The 20,918-nt window shown below is 51.9% G+C and overlaps 1 protein-coding gene across 3 annotated transcripts in view; it reads left to right on the forward strand.

The window, feature by feature from the left end:
* PPARD (peroxisome proliferator activated receptor delta) overlaps positions 1-10,804 on the forward strand; it is a 75,572-nt gene extending 64,768 nt beyond the window's left edge. The window contains exons 3-7 of one of the 3 annotated variants that reach the window (XM_065885507.1): positions 7,330-7,484; positions 8,287-8,425; positions 9,071-9,273; positions 9,453-9,903; positions 10,550-10,804. In XM_065885507.1, the coding sequence (XP_065741579.1) occupies positions 7,330-7,484; positions 8,287-8,425; positions 9,071-9,273; positions 9,453-9,903; positions 10,550-10,797 (1,196 nt within the window). In that variant the 3' untranslated portion in view covers positions 10,798-10,804. The remainder of the gene's footprint in view (positions 1-7,329; positions 7,485-8,286; positions 8,426-9,070; positions 9,274-9,452; positions 9,904-10,549) is intronic. The other 2 variants (XM_065885506.1, XM_065885508.1) reach the window with 2 other exon arrangements.
* The last annotated feature ends 10,114 nt before the right edge of the window (positions 10,805-20,918 follow it).

Genomic DNA, 20,918 nt, shown 5'->3' on the forward strand with positions numbered 1-20,918 from the left:
TTATCAATAAATGGATGAATTGGCGGTAGAAAGACTTACTTGTTCAGTAATTGAAATGGAGGGGGCTGTTTAACCTAATCATTAGGTGAAAGCCATAGTATATAAAATTCTACAAAGCAAGCCCCCCACCAGAAAAACAGAAGCAGGTAATTCACGGTAGGACAAATACAAATGGCCAGAAAACATGAAACATTTTTCAGTCTACTCAATAGTCAGGGAAGGAATCTTCAGATGAGATGTCGTTTAGCCTCTCAGATTGGCAGCGAGGCCTTGGTTGGCCAGAGGGTGAGGACGTGGCCCTCCAGTAGTCCCTGAGGGTGGAAGGGGCAGCTGGGCAGTGCAGGCCATTACTACTTAGCGTGCATTCCTTTGGCCCTGCAGTTCCTCTTTTAGGAATGTATCCAGTGTAAATACTCGCTCAGCGTGCACAGAGATTTCCACACTTATCTATAGAAGCACTGCTCATAATAGCAGAAAATTAGAAAGTGTCCATGTGTGGGGAATTGGTTATATAAACTGTGGTAGAGCCATACGGTGGGGTGCTCTGCAGTCATTAGGTCTGTGTATACTGACAGGGAAGTAAGTTCCTGACAACTTGGGGATCCCATTGTTTAAAAATCCTTATAGGGCTTCCCTGGTGGCGCAGTGATTGCTAATGCAGGGGACACGGGTTTGAGCCCTGGTCTGGGAGGATCCCACATGCCACGGAGCAGCTGGGCCTGTGAGCCACAACTATTGAGCCTGCGCATCTGGAGCCTATGCTCCGCAACAAGAGAGGCCGCGATAGTGAGAGGCCCGCGCACTGCGATGAAGAGTGGCCCCCGCTCACCGCAACTAGAGAAAGCCCTTGCACAGAAACGAAGACCCAACACAGCAAAAATTAATTAATTAATTAATAAACTCCTACCCCCAACATCTTCTTAAAAAAAAAAATCCTTATATATTTTAGAAGGCACTGGAAGAGGACACTCAAATAGCTAGTGGGGCTACTCTGAGGAGTAGGATTGTGGGTGGAGGGGATCTGTCAGATGCTACCTGTGTGCCCTTATGTGTTTTTCTCACCAAGCCTGCAGTATTCTCATAACTTAAAAAGCAAATGCATTACTTTCTTTAAAAGGGTAAAATTAGTTGTTGTTGTTTTCTTAAAAAAAAAAAAAAAAAAGCCAGCAGGTGAGGGGCCCTGGAGATAGAGCTTCTTGTGTTGGGGATCACACAACCCAGGGCTAGAATCCCATATCTGCCCCTGTGGGCTGTGGTCCTTGCCAGTGCCCTTACCTCTCCAATCTGAGGCTCTTTGCCTTTTAAGGCTGCATCCTGGGACTTCCCTGGTGGTCTAGTCTTTAGGATTCCAGGCTTTCACTGGGGTGGCCCAGGTGCAATCCCTGGTCGGGGAAGATCCCGCAAGCTGCGTGGTGAAGCCCCAAAAAGAAGCTGCATCCTGCCCATCTCAGGGGCCGACTGGGTGAGGAGTCAGTGGTGGCATATGACACGCCACAGGCGCTAGTCAGCACGTGCTGGCTCCCTGCCCCACCCCGTGGGTCTATGACTTTGGCCTCTGGAGTCCCCTCAGGCACCCATTAGGATGAGGCACAGTCTCAAGCCCTGAAACAGCAGGAAGGCTGCACAGTTTGCTTTCCTTCTGACCCTCCAGAGGTTCTGCGCTGACCCAGTGCATCTCTGTACCAAGCTCAGCACCTGCCAAGCCCCTCCCCCAACCCAGGAGGCGGGCAGGACAGGCCTCATCGTTAGCGCTCAGCAAAGAGGAAGCTCACGTGCCCGGGTCCCCCGGCTGGGCAGGGGCAGCTGAGCCAGCGTTCACCTCCCACTCCCACCCTCTTCCTCTCTTGCTTCAGTGATGAAGGTCCCAGTCACACCCAAGAAAGAAGTCAGGGGTCTCAGCACAGGGCTGAGGAAGATAAAGTGTCCTTCCTCTTGGCCTTGGTGCCTCCTCTCAGTCAGCAAGTGCTTGGTGGGTGTCCAGCAGGGGTCGGCCATCCAGTGAAGGGCAAGGCTGAGTGCCTGCCCTGAGGAGCCCACAGTCCAGGCCAACAGAAGTAAGGAGGCAGCTTGGTAACCCAGCCCCAGAGTCCTACAGAATTGGCCCTGACTTCAGAAGCTGTCTGCCTTTGGGGCTGTGCCAGCAAAGTAAATAGACAGGGCTGTTCCCTCTGGGCCACCCTCACAGCTATGACAACCTATCTCCAGTGATGGAGACTAGATATACAGGAGAACTCTTGACTACACTAATGACGTGAATAAGGTCAATAGCGTCTGTTTGCTGAACCTGTAATCAGAGATGGTGCAACTGATACTTCCCTCTCTGCGTGACAGGGGTAGTGCTTATGCTGAGTCCGAACATTTGAATAATGGCATAGTGTTATCCTTGGCAGTGACGCGTCTCATCGTTTATCATAATCACGATCTGTTGATCAGTAGTAATGAACACATGTACACACATATATGGAAAGTCACAGAATGCAGTGGGTAAGAGCTCAGCCCCAGGGGTTGGATGGTTCTGGGTGATAGTTCTCACGCTGCCACTGTGTTAGTCAGGGTTCTCTAGAGAAACAGAAACGAGGAGGTGCGTGTGTGTGTGTGTGTGTGTGTGTGTGCAGAGAGAGAGGTTTATTTTAAGGAATTGGCTCATGCAATTGTGAGGGTTGGCAACTCGAAATTCTGCAGGCAGGCTAGCAGGCTGGAGACCTGGGGTTGTTGATAATGTAGCTCAAGTCTGAGGCAGCCTGGAGGCAGAATTCCTTCTTCCTTGGGGAGGCCTTGGTCCTATTTTCTTCAGGCCTTCAACTGACTGGCTGGGGCCTGCTCACATTGTGGAGACTCATGATTTAAATATCAATCACACCTAAAAAATCCCTTCACAGTAACAGGTAGACTAGTGTTTGACCAAAAGCTGGATTCCATGGGTACTTGGCCTGGCCAAGCTGACATAAAATTAGCCATCAGAGCCACTGTCAGCGTGTCAGTTAGCCTTCTGAGCCTGTTTCCTCACCTATGAAACAGGCGTTAAGAAGACCTGCCTGGGCTTCCCTGGTGGCGCAGTGGTTGAGAGTCTGCCTGCCGATGCAGGGGACGCGGGTTCGTGCCCCGGTCCGGGAAGATCCCACATGCCGCAGAGCGGCTGGGCCCGTGAGCCATGGCCGCTGAGCCTGCGCGTCCGGAGCCTGTGCTCCGCAATGGGAGAGGCCGCAACAGTGAGAGGCCCGCGTACCGCAAAAAAAAAAGAAGACCTGCCTGAAGGGTTGTTTTGTGGGTCACGTGAGGCTAATGGTGTAAAGTGTCCAGTAGAGGGCCTGGAACACAGTAGGCATGCACTAAAAAAGAGGTGTTATTGCTTCAAACACACAGCCCTTGCAGGGACTCACATTTAGGGTCAAATCCCAGTCCCACCATGTATCGGACAGGTAATCTCTGACAGATTCCATAACTTCCCAAGCCTCAGTTTCCTCACCTTTAAATGGTGGCAGTTACTGTCTTCCAAGATGATTTGAAATGATACTAATGAGCATAAAGACACTACCACGTTCGGCACTTAGTAGGGGCCTGATAAACGCTGGTTCTTTCCCCTTCCCTCCCAGGACTGGTAGAGGCAGGCCCTCAGGGGGGGTTTGGGAGGCCAGGCAGGCAGGGTGTGGCTGGGGCAGAAATTCAGAGGTGGGGCTCAGGGCCCAGATGATGGCCATCAGGTGAGCAAGGGCATCTCCTGAGAGCAGAGGAGGAGGCCAGGTGAGAGGACTGCCCTGGGCTGGCCCAGGAGAGTGGCTTTGCAGGCAGACAGCCCTCAGAGGGCGAGCCCAGGGTGTCTTCCATCCAGCATGCCTGGGGGTCCCTGAGGCAGAGGATCCCTCAGGCAGGGGCTCCCAGTGGGAGGGAGGGCCTCTCGGAAGCCCAGTCTCCTGCTAAGAGGTCATGGGGTGGGGGGACCTTCAGAAGCTGGTCCCTTGAATGGGGAACATTCTGCCATCATTACTTTTAGGTAGGATGTGATGGTGATTGGAGAATAAAGTCTTAAGCCAGGTGGTCAACAAGGAAGAAAGAGAACCTTTTTCTTTGGAAAACTCACCACGAAGTGATGGGATACCCCAATACACATGTACCCCACAACAAAACCTACCCCTGTAGGATACATACACTCCACCCGCCCCAGCCCCTCATCTCCCCTGCCTCTTTCTACCTCGTGTGTCAGTTATTCGAGTTCTCTTATTCCCCTCAAATAGGCGGGGGTGGGGTGGGGGGCCCTTGTCCCATCACCCTTCCGCCCCAGGCTTCCCGGACTACCTATGCCCGTCCACCACCTGGGGGGCAGGACACACCCAGGGCCCCCACGCTGCCCTGGGTCTCTTTCCCCCCCGAGTCCAGTTTGCCACTCTTCCTGACTGGGGCCCCCCTGGGACACTCACCCTGGGCCTCTCCCTACAGTCCAGGGCTCTGGCTGCCTCTGTGGTCCATGGGGCTTGGGCACTTTGGCTTCTTCCAGGGTGAGCAGGGGCAGCGGCAGGCCAGAAGTGAGAGGAGGCTAGGTCTTGTTCAGGGCTCTCCGGGCCTCATAAGCAGAGGACCCTCCTCCCCCACCTTGGGTTTCTGTGAAGCCATGGGGAAGAAGAACAAGCAGCCAGAGGAAGGAAGAGGAACGGCCCCTGCCTGTGTGGGCACATGCTTGGGAGCTGCAGAACTGCAGCTTTCTGATACTAATAAGCCTCATCCTAACTTAAGCTGATATTTCCACAGCACTTCCAAGGTCCAGGAACTTTCTCTGTTAACTCCTCTGCTCCTCACGGTGACTCTGAGACACATGTTCCTGTCACCTCCATTTGCAGAGGAGGAGACAGGCCCAGAGGGCAGAGCTGGGTTGTGAGCCTCGGACCCCCGACCTGATCTCAGGCTGTGTGGCTCCTGAGGCCATTCTCACCCCCTAGGCGGGCTGCTTCTGAGCACCTGTAAGCTAACTTGGGGGTCATCGAAGCCCTGACCTTTGAGCCCAGAGAGGGGAGTAGTCACCTTCCCTGACCACCTCACGTCCAGTCCTGCACCACTCTGCCTGCCCTGCCACTGGCCTTGCCACTCGCTACCTTGTGTCCTAGTGTTCTTACCTCAGCTGGTTGAGGGCAGGGTCTGACTCTCGCTCTGCACACAGCAGGTGCTCATCAAATGTCTGTGGAATGAAAAGGTAGGGTGGCATTGCCATGTGCCGTACCAGCAGCAACCAAGTGACCAGACACCTGCCAGGCCTCCAGGGCCACAAGGGGGACAAGGAAGGCACCACCAAGAGGTGGGAACAGACTGGGATGATAGGTCACTGTGGACCAGACTCAGTGGAGGAGGTGGCTTTTGAGATCCAAAGGGAATGTGAGTAGAGACGTGCCGAGTCTAGCAGAGGAGGCAGACGTGCAAACCACATAAACAACACCGCTTACAAGAAGTGCCAGAAAGCAAACATGCACACAGACCACACAGGTCGGGGGAGGAAGTGCCGGAAACCCTCCCTGCCCGGCATCTGCGTAGGTCTCTACAGAGCGATTTTACATGTTATCTCGTTTTCTCCCAGCAGACGGTAATGTGAATTCCATTGACCCCCGCGATAACGCGGGCAGGAGCTGTGGGTCCAGCGCGGCCCCTCCAGCCCCCGGGCGCTGAGGCCAGGACGCCCAGGCAGCTTGAGGACCACTTAGTCCAGAGTCGCTGAGCGCCTGCCCCGCGTCCAGCAGCAGCGCCCTGGTGGACAGAGTCCCTGCCCCGAGGCCCTTATGTCCTGGTGCGGGGCGTCCAGTGCTGAGTGAACACAAAGGCTCTGGAGAAGACCAGAAGGGCTCGGCTCCCCACAGCGCATGCGCAGGAGCCGAGGGCACCCGCTCTCCCAGTCCGTGGGCTGAGGCGGGCGCGGTTACACCCCTTGGAGTGACTGAAGTTGAGACCTAAGGCTCTGTGACAGGCCAGGCTGTTTCAAGAAGCAGGGACTGTGTCACCCCTACCCTCCCCAGCCCGGGGGTCTGGTGCTCGAGCTCCTTCCTGCTGGCGGGGTAGGGTGTGGCTGGAGGCTTTCCTGTTGTCACTCCTAGGACCCCAGGGGACACCGGGAGAGCTGGGAGGAAGGTGTCGGGAAGTGGAGTACGCTTTGGTCTGGGGGTAGCTCCATCGTGGGGAGTCAGGCTCTTGTGCAGTGACCATACTGTAGAGAGGGTGGAAGGCAGGCCTGGCAAACCTTAAGTGTGGGCTGACCGCCGTGGCTTGGGTCTCCCTGCGGAGCTGTCTGCTCTAAGCCACTGCTCCTCTGGTCTGGGGATTTGGCCCCTGCCCCTGAGGAGGTTGCTCAGTCGTTAGGAAGAAAGCAGAGAACAGCAGGTTGGCAGGCCAGCCTGGCAGAGGCAGGGCAGGCGGCCCGTGGGATCACGCAGGGGCACTGGGCTGGGGGCAGAGACGGGCCCAGTCAGGCCCCCTTTCCCAGGGAAGGGCTCATTTCTGAGCGTCCAGGGCAGAGATTCAGGAGAGACCCCACAGCCATTCTTACTAAGTCACCTGACGGCACAAATACCCTGAAGTTGCCTGTGGCCAACTGCTTTCCTTGCCGACACTCAACACGGGGTTCAGACATCTGAACATTTAACAGGAAAACACTCGAGGAAGTTGAGTCCACCGCCCGGTCATAGTGACTGAGATTTCTGCTTTTTCTGCTCTAGCAAGAAGTTTCGTTTGAATGCCTTTGAGCTTCTTGAAAGATCCTTTGCAGCATCTCAGGAGTCCGTGCAGGAATCAAATTTCTGGGGCGGGGGCTGAGCTCTGCAGAGGCCTGCGCTTCTGTAGCCTCCACAAAACACATTTCACATAATCCCCTGTGGGCCCACACAGTGGAGTCTCTCAAGCCAGAGAGCCACTTCCTAAGGACAGTCTAAAGAGAATCTCTCTGCTTCTTCCCTCTTGCTCCCCTCCTCCCAAAACACAACCATCCCCCGCATGCCCTCTCCCCGCCAGCAGTGAGCTCAGCCCAGGCAGGTCTGACTCAGCCCAGATAGTAAGCTGCCTTTCTGGAACACTTGCTGGGTGTCGGGTCTGGGGGAAATGCTTTGGACACTTTCGTCCTCCACCCAGAGAAGCTGTCATTGACCCCACATTCTAGATGTAGAGGCTGATCCTCAGAAAGGTTGACTCCCAGAGGTCACATAGCCCTTAAGTGGCTGAGCCAAGACTGTGATTCCCGCGCTGCCACCTGGGCTGCCCTGTGGGCTCTGGTCACCTCCCCAGGCCCCCAGGCCTGGCAGAACACAAAGCTGCCCCTGTGTTGTGTGTCTGCCGACCTCTCCCTGTGTTGTGTGTCTGCAGACCTCTCCCGGAGCTGCTCTCCACCCTCGCTGCTGGACCAGCTGCAGATGGGCTGCGATGGGACCTCGTGTGGCAGCCTCAACATGGAGTGCCGGGTGTGCGGGGACAAGGCATCAGGCTTCCACTACGGTGTTCACGCGTGCGAGGGGTGCAAGGTACGGGCAGTGGAGGGGTGGCTGCCCATCGGGGCTGTGATCACATGGTGAGTTGACCTGCCAGGAAGGCTTTCCCTGCTGCCGGGCAAGGTCCTGACCATACCCACTGTGGAATTCCTGCCTGGGAGGCAGCCAGGCCCTTGGGCCCGTTCCAGGCTTAGCTCTGGGTCCTGTTGTAGAGGAGGGGTTCCCTCGCTGGGCCTGCCCCGCTGGGTACCGTTGGTGCCGACCCAGTCACTCACCTGGGCTCTCTGGGCTGCTGGCGCCCCCTGGGGACCTGACATGAGAAGACAGGTAGGACAGGATGAGGGTCTTGGGCTTGAGCCATCTTCCCAAGGTCAGGGTTTCCTGCGCCTCAAAGCCCGAGGGGGCTCTTTGATAAAAAAGGAAACGTTATATTTCTTTTTCTGGTTTTGCTTTTGGATTCTTTCTCCTAACTGCACACCCATCAAAATTTCACATATTATTTTATTAAACGACTACCTAGAAAAGATGCAGAACCAGGTTGCGCTTACGAATAAATCAAGTTATCCACAGTACAGTTTTGTGTCACCAAACTAACAAAGAAGCACTTAAAATAAATATGCTATATTAATTCAGTTATTTTCAAAAGTTTTAGAGTTGTTTACTTTCTTTCTCTCTCTCTCCTCCAATAATATTTCCCCCCCATTACTTCCAAAATTCAGGAATTGTTACATCTTGATGCGTAACCAGGCCCCCTGGCACAACCCAGCAGGCAGGGTTTTACCCTTTCTCCCTTCCTCGTGGCTTTTCTCTTCCTCACCTGTGCCCTGTCCCTCAGGGCTTCTTCCGTCGAACAATCCGCATGAAGCTGGAATACGAGAAGTGTGAGCGGATCTGCAAGATCCAGAAGAAGAACCGCAACAAGTGCCAGTACTGCCGCTTCCAGAAATGCCTGGCACTGGGCATGTCGCACAACGGTGAGCCAACCTGAAGCCAGGTTTCCGAGAGCCCAGGAACAGAAAGGGGGTGCCCTCAGAGCAGCGCCCAGCACACAGTCAGTACGCGGGTCAGCTTTGCCCTTGCTGAGGCCTGCCTTCCCAGACTGCCCAGGACCCGCCATGCTTCCCAGGCCAGGGCCAGTTGCCACCTGTCTGCACCTGAGCCTCACCCTCTCTGGCCCAGAAGCGACCTGGGAATTGACCCTAACTCCAGTAGTGTTGGAAACACCACTCCCGGAACCTTGAGCCTGTCTTGGATGACCTGACAGGGTGTGAAAAGCCACTGCCAAGGCCCAGGATCCCCTCAGGTTTTCTTGGTTGTTGAGGGCAGGCAGGAGCCAGTGAGTGACCACGTGTGTCAGCTGCCAGGAGCCAGGCTGGAGTTTGCTGGAGACCGGCACTCCCGGGAGACAGAGCCTGCTGGGCTCTGTGAACAAGACAGACAGAAGCCCTGCCCCTCCGGAGCTTATATTCTGGAGGGGTTCCCCAACATTCCAACTTGCTGGCTCTAGAGCTTCTTAGGGCCTTGTGCTCAAAAACTGTGTCTCTGTCTTCGGCTTGTGTACCTTAGAGGTGCTGGCCCCTGCCCAGGCTCCTCCATGACTGTCCCCCTTCCCCGTGCAGCCATCCGCTTTGGCCGGATGCCAGAGGCTGAGAAGAGGAAACTGGTGGCAGGGCTGACGGCAAACGAGGGGAGTCAACACAACCCCCAGGTGGCTGACCTGAGGGCCTTCTCCAAGCACATCTACAGTGCCTACCTGAAAAACTTCAACATGACCAAAAAGAAGGCCCGTGGCATCCTCACCGGCAAGGCCAGCCACACGGCGGTGAGTGTCACTGCTCAGCCTGGCAGCATCCCGGGCTCTGGGCCCTGCTGCCACCTGCCTGACTCCTGGGAGAACCAGGCCTCCTCCCTCCCCTCACTTCGTGGTACAGGCAAGGGGTACGGGGCACACATGGGCGGGGGTCCCCCGAGGCCTGGCCTCTAACGGGGCCTGGTTTTCAGCCCTTTGTGATCCACGACATCGAGACATTGTGGCAGGCAGAGAAGGGCCTGGTGTGGAAGCAGCTGGTGAACGGTCTGCCCCCCTACAAGGAGATCAGCGTGCACGTCTTCTACCGCTGCCAGTGCACCACGGTGGAGACCGTGCGTGAGCTCACCGAGTTCGCCAAGAGCATCCCCAGCTTCAGCGACCTCTTCCTCAACGACCAGGTGACCCTTCTCAAGTATGGTGTGCACGAGGCCATCTTTGCCATGCTGGCCTCCATCGTCAATAAGGACGGGCTTCTGGTGGCTAACGGCACTGGTTTTGTCACCCGTGAGTTCCTGCGCAGCCTCCGAAAGCCCTTCAGTGACATCATCGAGCCCAAGTTCGAGTTTGCTGTCAAGTTCAATGCCCTGGAACTTGATGACAGTGACCTGGCTCTCTTCATCGCGGCTATCATTCTGTGCGGAGGTAAGTGAGGGAGGGGCAGTGGGTCAGCCCCGCACAGCCAGCCCTCCTGGGGGCTGGGCCCTCACTGCAGGGGCCGAGCCTAAGCTCTGACAGCAGGAGGAAGGGTCCATGTGATGATGACAGTGGAACATGTAAGGCACTAACTGTGTGTGCAGGACCAGCTCCATCTAGTATAGATGGAGATGAGGTAGAAAAAAGACTGAAAGGAAACATACCAACATGTTGATGGGGGTTATTTCTGATAATGGAGAAATTTTCTGTGTTTTACCTGCATTTTCCAAATTCCAACACAATAAATATAGTAAGACTCACGCTGACAGTGGCATAGAGCTTGCTTCATGCCAGGCACTGTTCCAGTTCCTTTTCCTAGATTATAACTCTTTAATCCTCATAACGACTCTATGCCAGAGGCACTTCTGTTATCCCCGTTTTGCAGATGAGGAAACTGAGGTCCAGAGAGGCTGAGTGACCTGCCCGTAGCCTCATTGCTAGTCTGCGGTAGAGAAGAGGTTTGAGTCCAGGCAGGGAGGCCCACTTTTCCCAGGGCCAAGTTGCCCACACCGGTGGGGTTAGGGGAGCTGCCCTGCCCTTCTGAGACCCCCTGTGTGCCTGCTGCCTCCCACACCTCTGCCCTCTGTCCCCATAGATCGGCCAGGCCTCATGAACGTGTCACAGGTGGAGGCCATCCAGGACACCATCCTGCGCGCCCTCGAGTTCCACCTGCAGGCCAACCACCCTGACGCCCAGTACCTCTTCCCCAAGCTGCTGCAGAAGATGGCTGACCTGCGGCAGCTGGTCACCGAGCACGCCCAGATGATGCAGCGGATCAAGAAGACAGAGACCGAGACCTCGCTGCACCCCCTGCTCCAGGAGATCTACAAGGACATGTACTGAGGGCTTCTCTGTCGACCAGCCGCTGAGCACTGGGCCTGGTGGCCGAGGGGGAATCACACACAGTCGGCCCACCTCCCTCTCCCTTTCCCGGCTCCCTCCCTTCTCAGCTCCTCTGTCTTCTCTCATTTCTTTGTTCTTTTTCTTCCTTCCTCTCTCGCCCTCCCTTTCTCTCTCCCCATCTCCGTGTCTGTCCCTCTTCCTCTTCCTGTGAGGCAGTTTGTGTTATTTCACCAGCAGCACAGAACAGCACCTCTGCTTCCCCACCCCCCGCCCACCCCGCGCCCCCCCTACCCCGCAGCAGGAGGGGCCGTGCCTGCCCTCTGCACCAACAGTCCCCTTCTCCCGTCTTCAGTCTTCACAGCAAAGGGCTCGAGCCATCCAAAGAAACACTAAGCTCTCTGGGCATGGCTTCCCAGGGAAGGTAAGCAGGGCCAGGGCTGAGTGCAGAGCGGCCCCTGGTCACCGGGTCCCTGGCGGAGGATGCCTCCCCCAGCAGGCGGCCCGCCCGGGCTTCAGCTTGGCTCCCAGCAGGCAGCGCACACCTCAGCCCTGCTGAGCCGCCGCCCTTCCCTTCTCACCCGTCTCGCAGGCCAGTGTCACTGATGGCCCCCCACGCTGGCCGCTGGGGGACACGCGCCCAGCCTGGATAGAGGTGGGGTTCCCTCTGGGTGGGGTTCCCTACACCCCCACTGATGAGGAGCGAGCTTAAAGAGAGGCGGAGGGAGGTAGGGGAGATGGCGAGCCGGAGACTTGCTTCTGAGCCCAGGCCTGGGGCGGGTCCCCCATCAGCACCCCACTCTGTCTGCCTCTCTGCAGCAGCCACCGAGTTCTGCCTAGAGGTGTCGGCACCGGCACCGCGCTCCCCCAGGCAGCGCCAGGGCCTGGCCTCACAAGCGCCCCTCCTTTCTCTGGCCTCCAGGAGACACTGGCAGTGGCTCCAGCCCAGCTGAAGCTCACTCCCCACACACACTCCCTCCAGCCCACACACCACAAGCACTGAAATCACTTTACCTGCAGGTTCCACACCTCTCACCCTCCCCTCCGAGGCAGGCGAGTGCCCAGAGGGGCCTGCAGGTGGACGGGCAGAGCTGTGCCCCTGTTCCCGAGGCTAGGCCAGATCCCTTGGTGGGCACGGGGTCCTGTGGACCCAGCCCAGCACCTGCTCACAGGGGAGGTACTGGGGATAAACTGATCCTTCTCGTTTGTGACACCCTCTGTCCCAACAACTCTGCTGCCTTCCCCTTTTCCTTGTATTTGGCCCAGCTGGTCACCTGGAACTCTCCCTGTACTGCCTCTGGTGACCAGGGACCTTGCTAGGCCCAGTCCCACTCGTGGCCCCGCCCCTCCCCCTCATCCCTATTGATAAGCACTCACCCCAGAGGAGGGGCAGAAGCACAGCTTGGAGCGCTGCCGTCTGAGCAGAGGACCGAGAGCCTACCCAGGCTGCTTCTCCAGGGAGGAAACAGGTCTGGAGGGGTGAGGGGCTGGCTGGCATCTCTGAGAAAGGTGGCGGGACATGTGGGGTTCGAGCCCAGGCTTCCTGGGTCCTGTCTGGTCTTCCTTTCGGAGGGGCCTTTCCATGCCTGAGGATCACTCTCTACTGGCAAGATTCTCCCCTCCCCTCCCCTGCCATGCACCCCATCGTCATCCCCCTCCCCAGTTCTGGTACTGAGGATACAGCTCTTCTCAGTGTCTGAACAATCTCCAAAATTGAAATGTATATTTTTGCTAGGAGCCCCAGCTTCCTGTGTTTTTAATATAAATAGTGTATACAGACTGATGGAACTTTAAATAAATGGGAATTAAATATTTAAGAGTTGATTTAAGCTAACTCAGCTTACAGTGTTTTTCCTGGGGGCTGATGAGACCCCTCCCCCTCTTCCACATCCAGTGCACAGAGGGGGAGACTTGGTCAGGCAAATGAGACTGTGGGGTGCTGGCCCGGGTGGCGGGGTCATTTCTGGCTTGTGGGGCTGCCCATCGTTCCCCCTCACCTCTTGCACTGCTCACCACTCCTCAGTCAGCAAGGTTTGTGGAGAACTGAGAAGATGCCATCCCACCCGGAGGGAGCATTTGGGGTGGGAGGGGGAGAAAGGATACACACCCTCTGAGAAGGGTGTGTGGAACCATGGCACAAACCAGGTTTGGGGGTGAGGGTGTCTGGGAGGGGCTAAGAAGGGCCTGGGAGGAGGCAAGTCCCCTTGGGCCTTGGGTGGTATGTGGGACTTGCACAGGTTTTGGGGGGTTTTTTGCCATGCCATGCGGGATCTTAGTTCCCCAACCGGGGATCAAACCCATTCCCCCTGGAGTGGAAGCACGGCATCTTAACCACTGGACGACCAGGGAAGTCCCTGGGACTTGCACAGTTTTACCCCACAAGACATCAGGGCTTTCCTCTCCTTAGCTGACACCCCAGTTTTCTCCTTTACTTACAGTGGTACCATCTCCACAGGCAAATGAATCAAAAATTTAGACTAAAAAAGAAAGCAACCTTAAGAGAATTAGAAGATACTGTCTTTGTGATAATTCTGTAAAACTTCTGAAACTTAAAAACGTTTATTATTAAAGGAAGAAATGGGGTCCCAGGCTGGTAATATGCCTGAGGAGCCTGGAAGAAGCAGATGCAAAACCCTTCTGGAGGACAGACACAGGCAGTACAGAACTCCCACAAAATTACAAACATGAAGAGACAGCCTGCATGAAAATAAATAGAATAATGAGTGAAATTAGAGCCCCAGGACATCAAAAAGTATAGCTATTGATTATCATATAAGAGACAAATAAGTTTTATATTATTTAAAAATATAAAGATATGAAAATCATACTAAAGAAACAGTTTACTTTTTAAGGAAAAAAAAAAAGACAAACATTTTAAAAGAAATACCTGGAACTTCCAGAAAAAAAAATGAGTTAAAAAACAGACACAGCCAAAGAGATCATTTTTGCCCCTCAGAAAAGATCTGTAGAAATTATCCCCAAAATAACATAGGAAAACCAAGATAGAAAATGTGGAAAGGAAGAATAACAATACAAATTCTCATATACTGCAGAAGAGAGTAGAAGTTGATAAAATCAACTTGAAAATTTGGCAAAATCTTGTAAAGTTAAAATGCACCTGTGGAAGCTGTGAGGCATCACCCAGGTTCCACCCCTCAGAACCGAGGCACTGAGGTCCGTGGCTGCTGGGCTCACAGCTGAGTTCCTCTCAGGAAATTGCCTGCAGTGAAGGGGGCCGCCTTGCCCAGGATAAGCACACACCCTCCTCAGGGGCAGCCTATAGCCAACATGTGGGGACAAGCCAAGCCTCTTTGCCCCAATTTGAAACAACGTGAAGAATTGTCCAGCTCCAGAATTGGGGCTTCTGTCCTAGGTACATTGCAGTTTAATTTCTCTCTCTACCCAATCCTGCTTCCTACAATTTCTTACAGGTGTTGTTCTCAGGAGCACTCCCCAGTGAGTGTCCTGCAAGTAAACCTCTAAATCTATTTCCTGGAGAAGGCAGCCTGACATAGTACCCTAGAGTGAAAGCCACCAAACTGCACTAAGACTCATACACATGTTCTTTACAGCAAGAGCAAAAACTTAGAAACAATAAAAATGTCCATCAACAGGAAAATGGATAAATTTGATATATTTATACAATGTTTAAGAAAAAAAAACTAGAAGAGTTGGGGAGGGGAAAAAACAACCTAGAAGAAACACACGGGGAAAATTATATATAATCTTGAAGTGGATAGACCTTTCAAAAATCTCTTGTACACACAGAAGTTTCTAAGTTTCATGCAGTATACAAAAAACTTAAGAGTCTATAAAATAGATAAAAGATCTTACTACATCACACTAAAAAAATTTCTTCCAGTGGGGGGAACACAAAAAAGTTTCAATCAACCATGTTAAAAAAATGTGTGACATAATAAGACAAAGGCTAATTTCCTTAATATGTAAAGAGCACCTACCAATCAATGAGTAAAATGTCAACAACCCAAATGGGCAAAGGATATGAACAGGAAAAGAAATGCCTCTAAAACATGGAGAGATGCTTAATCTCATAGTAAGAGAAATGTAAATTAAAACTACAATGAGGGGGGAATTCCCTGGTGGCTCAGTGGTTAATAATCTGCCTGCCAATGCAGGGGACACAGGTTCGAGCTCTGGTCCGGGAAGATCCCACATGCTGCGGAGCAATGAAACCCCTGCGCCACTACTACTGAGCCTGTGCTCTAGAGCCCACGAGCTACAACTGCCACAACTACTGAGCCCCAGTGCTGCAACTACTGAAGCCCACGCAGCTAAAGCCCGTGCTCTGCAACAAGAGAAGCCACTGCAATAAGAAGCCCATGCACCGCAATGAAGAGTGGCCCCCGCTCGCCGCAATTAGAGAAAGCCCACGCACAGCAATGAAGACCCAACGCAGCCAAACAAAAACAAACCTACAAGGGACTTCCTGACAGTCCAGTGATTAAGACTCCGTGCTTCCACTGCAGGGGGTGCGGGTTTGATCCCTGGTCAGGGAATTAAGATCTCACATGCCACAGCCAAAAAAATTAAATAAAACTACAATGAGATACTGTTGTTTTACATAACAAATTAACAAATACTAACAAGTTTGATTATATTGTGTTGGCAAGGATGTGCAGACACAGGCACTCTCATACTGTTGGTGGGAGTATAATCTGGCACAGCCACCACAGAGGGCTGATTGGCAGCACCTATAAAAAATTTTTTTAAAATAATTTTGATCCAGGGCTTCCCTGGTGGCGCAGTGGTTAAGAATCCACCTGCCAATACAGGGGACACAGGTTCGAGCCCTGGTCTGGGAAGATCCCACGTGCTGCGGAGCAACTAAGCCCCATGTGCCACAACTACTGAGCCTGCGCGCCACAAGTGCTGAGCCCCTGTGCCACAACTACTGAAGCCCGCACACCTAGAGCCCAAGCTCTGCAACAAGAGAAGCCACCGCAATGAGAAGCCCATGCACCGCAACAAAGAGTAGCCCCTGCTCACTGCAACTAGAGACAGCCCGCGTGCAGCAACAAAGACCCAGCACAGCCAAAAATAAAATAAATTTTAAAAATAAATAAAAAATAATTTTGATCCAGCAAAAGTTAAGGAAATAACAAAGATGTCCAAGACAATTCGTTTCCCAAACTAGTGTCTCAATTTACTGATAAATATAGGAAGTTGATTAAATTCAATTTAAAAATCTCTCCTTTAACTTTTAAGTGAATTCCTCTTATTTCGTCTTTTTAACTTTCCCAACTTACCTCCCACATGGGGCACTGCAGTCTAGTGGAGAGTACATGGGCTTTGGAGGATTAAGATATGAATTGAGGGGGTGTCAGGAAGGGCTCTTAGAGCTCACAGTCCCCCCTTCTCCTCACTCCCCATCGTCAATGGGCCCAGTCCAATTGTTCTCCACGATGCAAGCTACAAATCCAACAGCCATTTATGCTGCCCAGGAGAGGCTCTGACTGCCTTATATGCTCTCATCTAATCTGGAGTTTCCTCATTAGAGCCTCAGACAAGCCCCCTCCTGGCCACCTCTTATGGTGGCCCTTGCTGAGGCCCTTAAAGTCCTTAAACCATCCCCCCAGTTTCCTCCAGTAATCATCTAGGGATCCCTTAAGGCCTTCATGCCCCACCCCACCCACATTCTGTAGCCTGGACAGGGCATTTGGAGCCCCCAGCCTCCTAGCCTTCCAGCCATCCTGCTTCACCGTCCATCCCTCCTCCTGCAGGCGGAGGGCCATGGGGAGAGGTGGGCCTGCCTGCGCAGCCCCTCCTCCCTTTGGCCCTGCCCGGAGAGAGAGGGATAAAGGAGCACCAGAGCAGCCCTGCCTGATTCTCATTAGGGGCCACAGCTGGGATGGACCCTGCGGAGCCGGATGGCAGCAGCCGAGGTGGAGCGAGCAGGACCCGCTCCCAGCGACCACACAGGTAGGGGCCTGGGTTTTGGGAGAACACAGGGGAAGTGGGAGAAAATTCTTTGGGGTTCTGTCTGTCCACTGAAAGCTCAGTCTTTAAGAATTTGGGGTGCATCAGGTGGGAAAAGGGGCTTCCTAGCCCCCAACCCAACGCTGGAAGTGTCTGGAGACTATCTCTCACCCCTCAAGGTTCAGAGGAGGAAACTGAGGCCAGACAGAGGATAAGTCAGGGCTAGCTCAGGGTCTGACCATTTAGGGCAGAGATTCCCCATTTGCCTTTTTTCTCTTCCACTCAACAAATGTTTCTCTGCCCAGAAATACTATACAGCTCCCTGCAGTGGGATCTGGTCCTCTGGTTATCTTTGTAGCCCCAGTATGTAGCCTGGTGCCAGGTGTTCATAAGTGTGTGAATGGAAACACTTCAGGTTGAACATTACACCATTAGAGAGTCATTCTTTTGGGTATGCTAGCTCACTAGGCCTTCCATCAGGCAGTCATACCTTAGCACAGATTCATTTTGCCAACAGATGGAAGAGATGAGTTCCCCAGAGAGAACTGAATCTTGGGTAAAGGAGGGATCATTGTAGACCTTAGGGTCTCAGTGTGAAATGGTTTTCCCAGGCTGGGAAGAAAGGCAATCTGGCAGCAAGAGGAAGGCAAAAAAAGAAGATGGACATTTACTAAAGGAGATTTTCAGTTGTTCCTGGTCCTGCCCAAAGCTCAAGAAGGAATGTGGCATGCTAGACTAAGTTTGGCCCTCAAGTTTTAAGAATCTTGGTCAGGGGGCTCACTTGGCAGGTTGCACCTTCCTCATCCCTGCTCTTCTCCTCTGCACACCCTGTGTTCACCCAACAGGCCAGTCCTGATCACTGCTCAGGGGTCCACTGCTCTGGCCTCCCAGCCACCCAGCTGCTTTTGCTGCCTCCCCAGGCCTGGATTACCGGTGACTTCTGGCTGTTCTGTCCCCAACCCTTGGCCTCAGAATTTGGCTTAAGAAATTCCCCAAATCCAGCAGCCCTCACCCCTGACAAGTCAATCTTGGTTAACTAGAGAAGTATTGTGCTGAGTGAGGACACCTGGGTTATAGTCCTAACTCTTGTTCCGAGTCCCAGGCCAGTTACTTGACCTCTCTGAGCCTCAGATTTTGAAAACAAAAGATGACTCCTGACTTTTAAGGCTTGTTTTGAGGATTAAATGAACTAATTTGCCAGTACCCCAAACAAAATGTGTTTTATTGGTATGTTAAGGCTGTGTGGGTGGAGGGCAGGACTTATCAGAGCATTTAATATGTTCATGTATGGTAAGCAATATACAACATGACTCTAAAAAAATATAGAAGGAGGAGTTTCTCAAATCAATTTGATCACAAAGCCCCTAGCTCCTGTTGCTATGGCTCGTCTGATGGTCTAAGAGCACCTGTAGACATGCTGGGAGAGCTCTGTTGCTGGATCTCTCAGCTTGTGAAGGAGCTAGTATGGTGGCCTCTTAGGCAGTCCTGGAGGTCAGCTTCATTGGTGGTCTTTAGGGAAAGCGAAGCTTTGGGGACTGGAGACAGGAGGCTTTCAAGCCCTTCCTTTGAGGGCCACTGGCTCCTCCTCTAGGGGGTGAGAGGCTCCTCCTCTCAGGTCACCCACTCTTTCTCCAGTGACTGTCATTTCCACCTCACCCCAACCTCCATCCACCTTCTATCCTCCCTAACTTTGGCTGTCACCACTGATCTGGTCCCTCCCCCACTGCAGCCTCTTCCTATCTACTCCTCATGTTATAATTGGGAGCAGAAACATACCAGGCCAGGCATCTTCTATAAACCTAAAAGAAATTTGAAAAAACATGTGTCCCCTCCACACTCCCAGTTATCTAATGGTATTCATCATAACGTAAATTGTTGCAAAGGTTAAATTTCTAATGTATTCTACATAGTCCCACTTTAAAATAATACAATTATTCTTTTTTAATTCCAAAAGAGAGTTTTAAAAGATGTTTTTAGAGTAGTTACATCACTAAATCAAATGCTTTTTACCATTTCTGAATCTTCTCCAAGACTGGCACTTCAGGCAAGATTTTGAGGGATGTGTTCAAAGCTCTTAGCTTTGAACACAAAGCTCACAAGAATTTGCCCTCAATCTTCCTGCAGGAGTCCCTCAATTTTTCCAAGCCAGGCAGTGAGAATGATTGAAAGTCACCATGGGGTACTGGGCTGGGGCTGGCTGTAGCTCTGTGCAGAATTTCAGTCGAAGGTATTTCGGGCTGTTTGCTTTGGGACCTGCCAATGAACTTGCTGTGTGGGCAGCTGAGCAGCAATGGCAGGTGAGCAGGGTGGATTTGATTAAGTACATTATTCTTTTCATGCATCCAGTGGCATCTAAATACCAGAGAGATTTAACATATACTGTCATCCATTTAAAAGTATATAAAAGCAGGCTCTTTACAGTTTTACATAACTCCTTTTCTCCTTGAATACCTATTCTACTTCTCCCACAGAATTTTACCAATACAAATATTTTTCTTCTCAGAAGTCTTTCACTGATCACGATATTATCTGTTCCTGCAGCAAAAATATTTGTGAAACAGAAATATGACTTTTTTCTAGATTTAGTTATTAGTAGTACTCAACTGATCAAGAGAAATAAATTACACAGTTTTTTTTTTTTTTTTGGCCATGCCATAGGCTTGCAGGATCTTATTTCCTTCACCAGGGATCGAACCCAGGCCCTGGCAGTGAAAGTGCTGAGGCCCAAACACTAGATTGCCAGGGAACTCCCTACACACTTTAACAGTTAATTACTAAATAACAAAATTTTCACTACAAAATTTAGATGAGATTGTTGCTTCCCCCCCACCAAAAAAAGCTCATGTATCCGTGGATAAACATTACTTATTGCTAGAATAAGACAGGATTCAACATCAGTTCCTCTTTTTGGGGGGCGAGGGTTGTCTGTTATTCAATTTTATTTTTAAAAATTTTTATTGGGGTATAACTGATTTACAATGTTGTGTTATCAACATCAATTTCTATTTCTTTTTTTTTTTTTTTTTTTTTTTTGCGGTACACGGGCCTCTCACTGTTGTGGCCTCTCCCATCGCGGAGCACAGGCTCTGGACGCACAGGCCCAGCGGCCATGGCTCACAGGCCCAGCCGCTCCGCGGCATGTGGGATCTTCCCGGACTGGGGCAAGAACCCGTGTCCCCTGCATCAGCAGGCGGACTCTCAGCCACTGCGCCACCAAGGAATTAATATTTATGAATGGAAGCACTGAGAAATCTTGTTCACATAAATAAGCAAATGGAAATGAAAGGTTATTTGTTATATCAGGGGCACTCAATTCTTTGAATTTCTTCTGAATTAAACCAAAAATGACGTAGTGGTCTGAATTAAAATCAAAAGTTACCATTTAATGATCTTATATTACCTTCCTGGCCCTCACAACAGCTTCCATAAAAATAACATAATAACAACTACAGTTATTATAAGTATTATGTTATGTAATAATATAATAATAGTCATTGTAATAAGGACCACGTGCCTGACGATCTGGTACCTTCACCAACAAGACTGGGTGTCTGTCACCCATCCTGCCCTTCCTCCACCTGCTTCTCTGCCAGGGCCTCTCTTGGAAAATCTCTGGAGAATGGTGGGGGCCACTCTATGGCAGACCTCCAGCATCAGCTGGCAGTCTGTGTTCTCTTGGGACAAGAGTCTGGCCTCTGTCCCCGTCCCTGCTGCCCTGGCCACTTCACATGTGGGCTTATTCCCACTCCTGGCAGGGAAGCACACAAGAGCAGAGGTCCCCAGAGCCCTGGATCAGACCTGGACACATAGTAGATTCTCAATAAATGTTGGCCCAACTTGACCTCCTCCCACCCTTCTCACCTCACAGGCTGACCCTCAAATGTCCTTGTAGTAGTGGTGACGATGATGATTATAATGATGACAGCAGAGAGATAAGAACAGCTAATATTTATTGAGGGCTTGCTATGTGCCAGGTATAGCTGGCCATGTGTATCTGTAGGTTCCATATCCGTGGATTAAACCAACTGCAGATCGAAATATTTGGGAAAAAAATCCCAGAAATTTCCAAAAAGCAAAACTTGAATTTGCTGTGTACCAGCAAATATTTACATAGTATTTACATTGTATTAGGTGGTATAAGTGATCTAGAGATAATTTAAAGTATACAGGAGCATATGCATAGGTTA

This window comes from Phocoena phocoena, chromosome 10 (genome assembly GCF_963924675.1).
Source record: "Phocoena phocoena chromosome 10, mPhoPho1.1, whole genome shotgun sequence".
Taxonomy (NCBI): domain Eukaryota; kingdom Metazoa; phylum Chordata; class Mammalia; order Artiodactyla; family Phocoenidae; genus Phocoena; species Phocoena phocoena.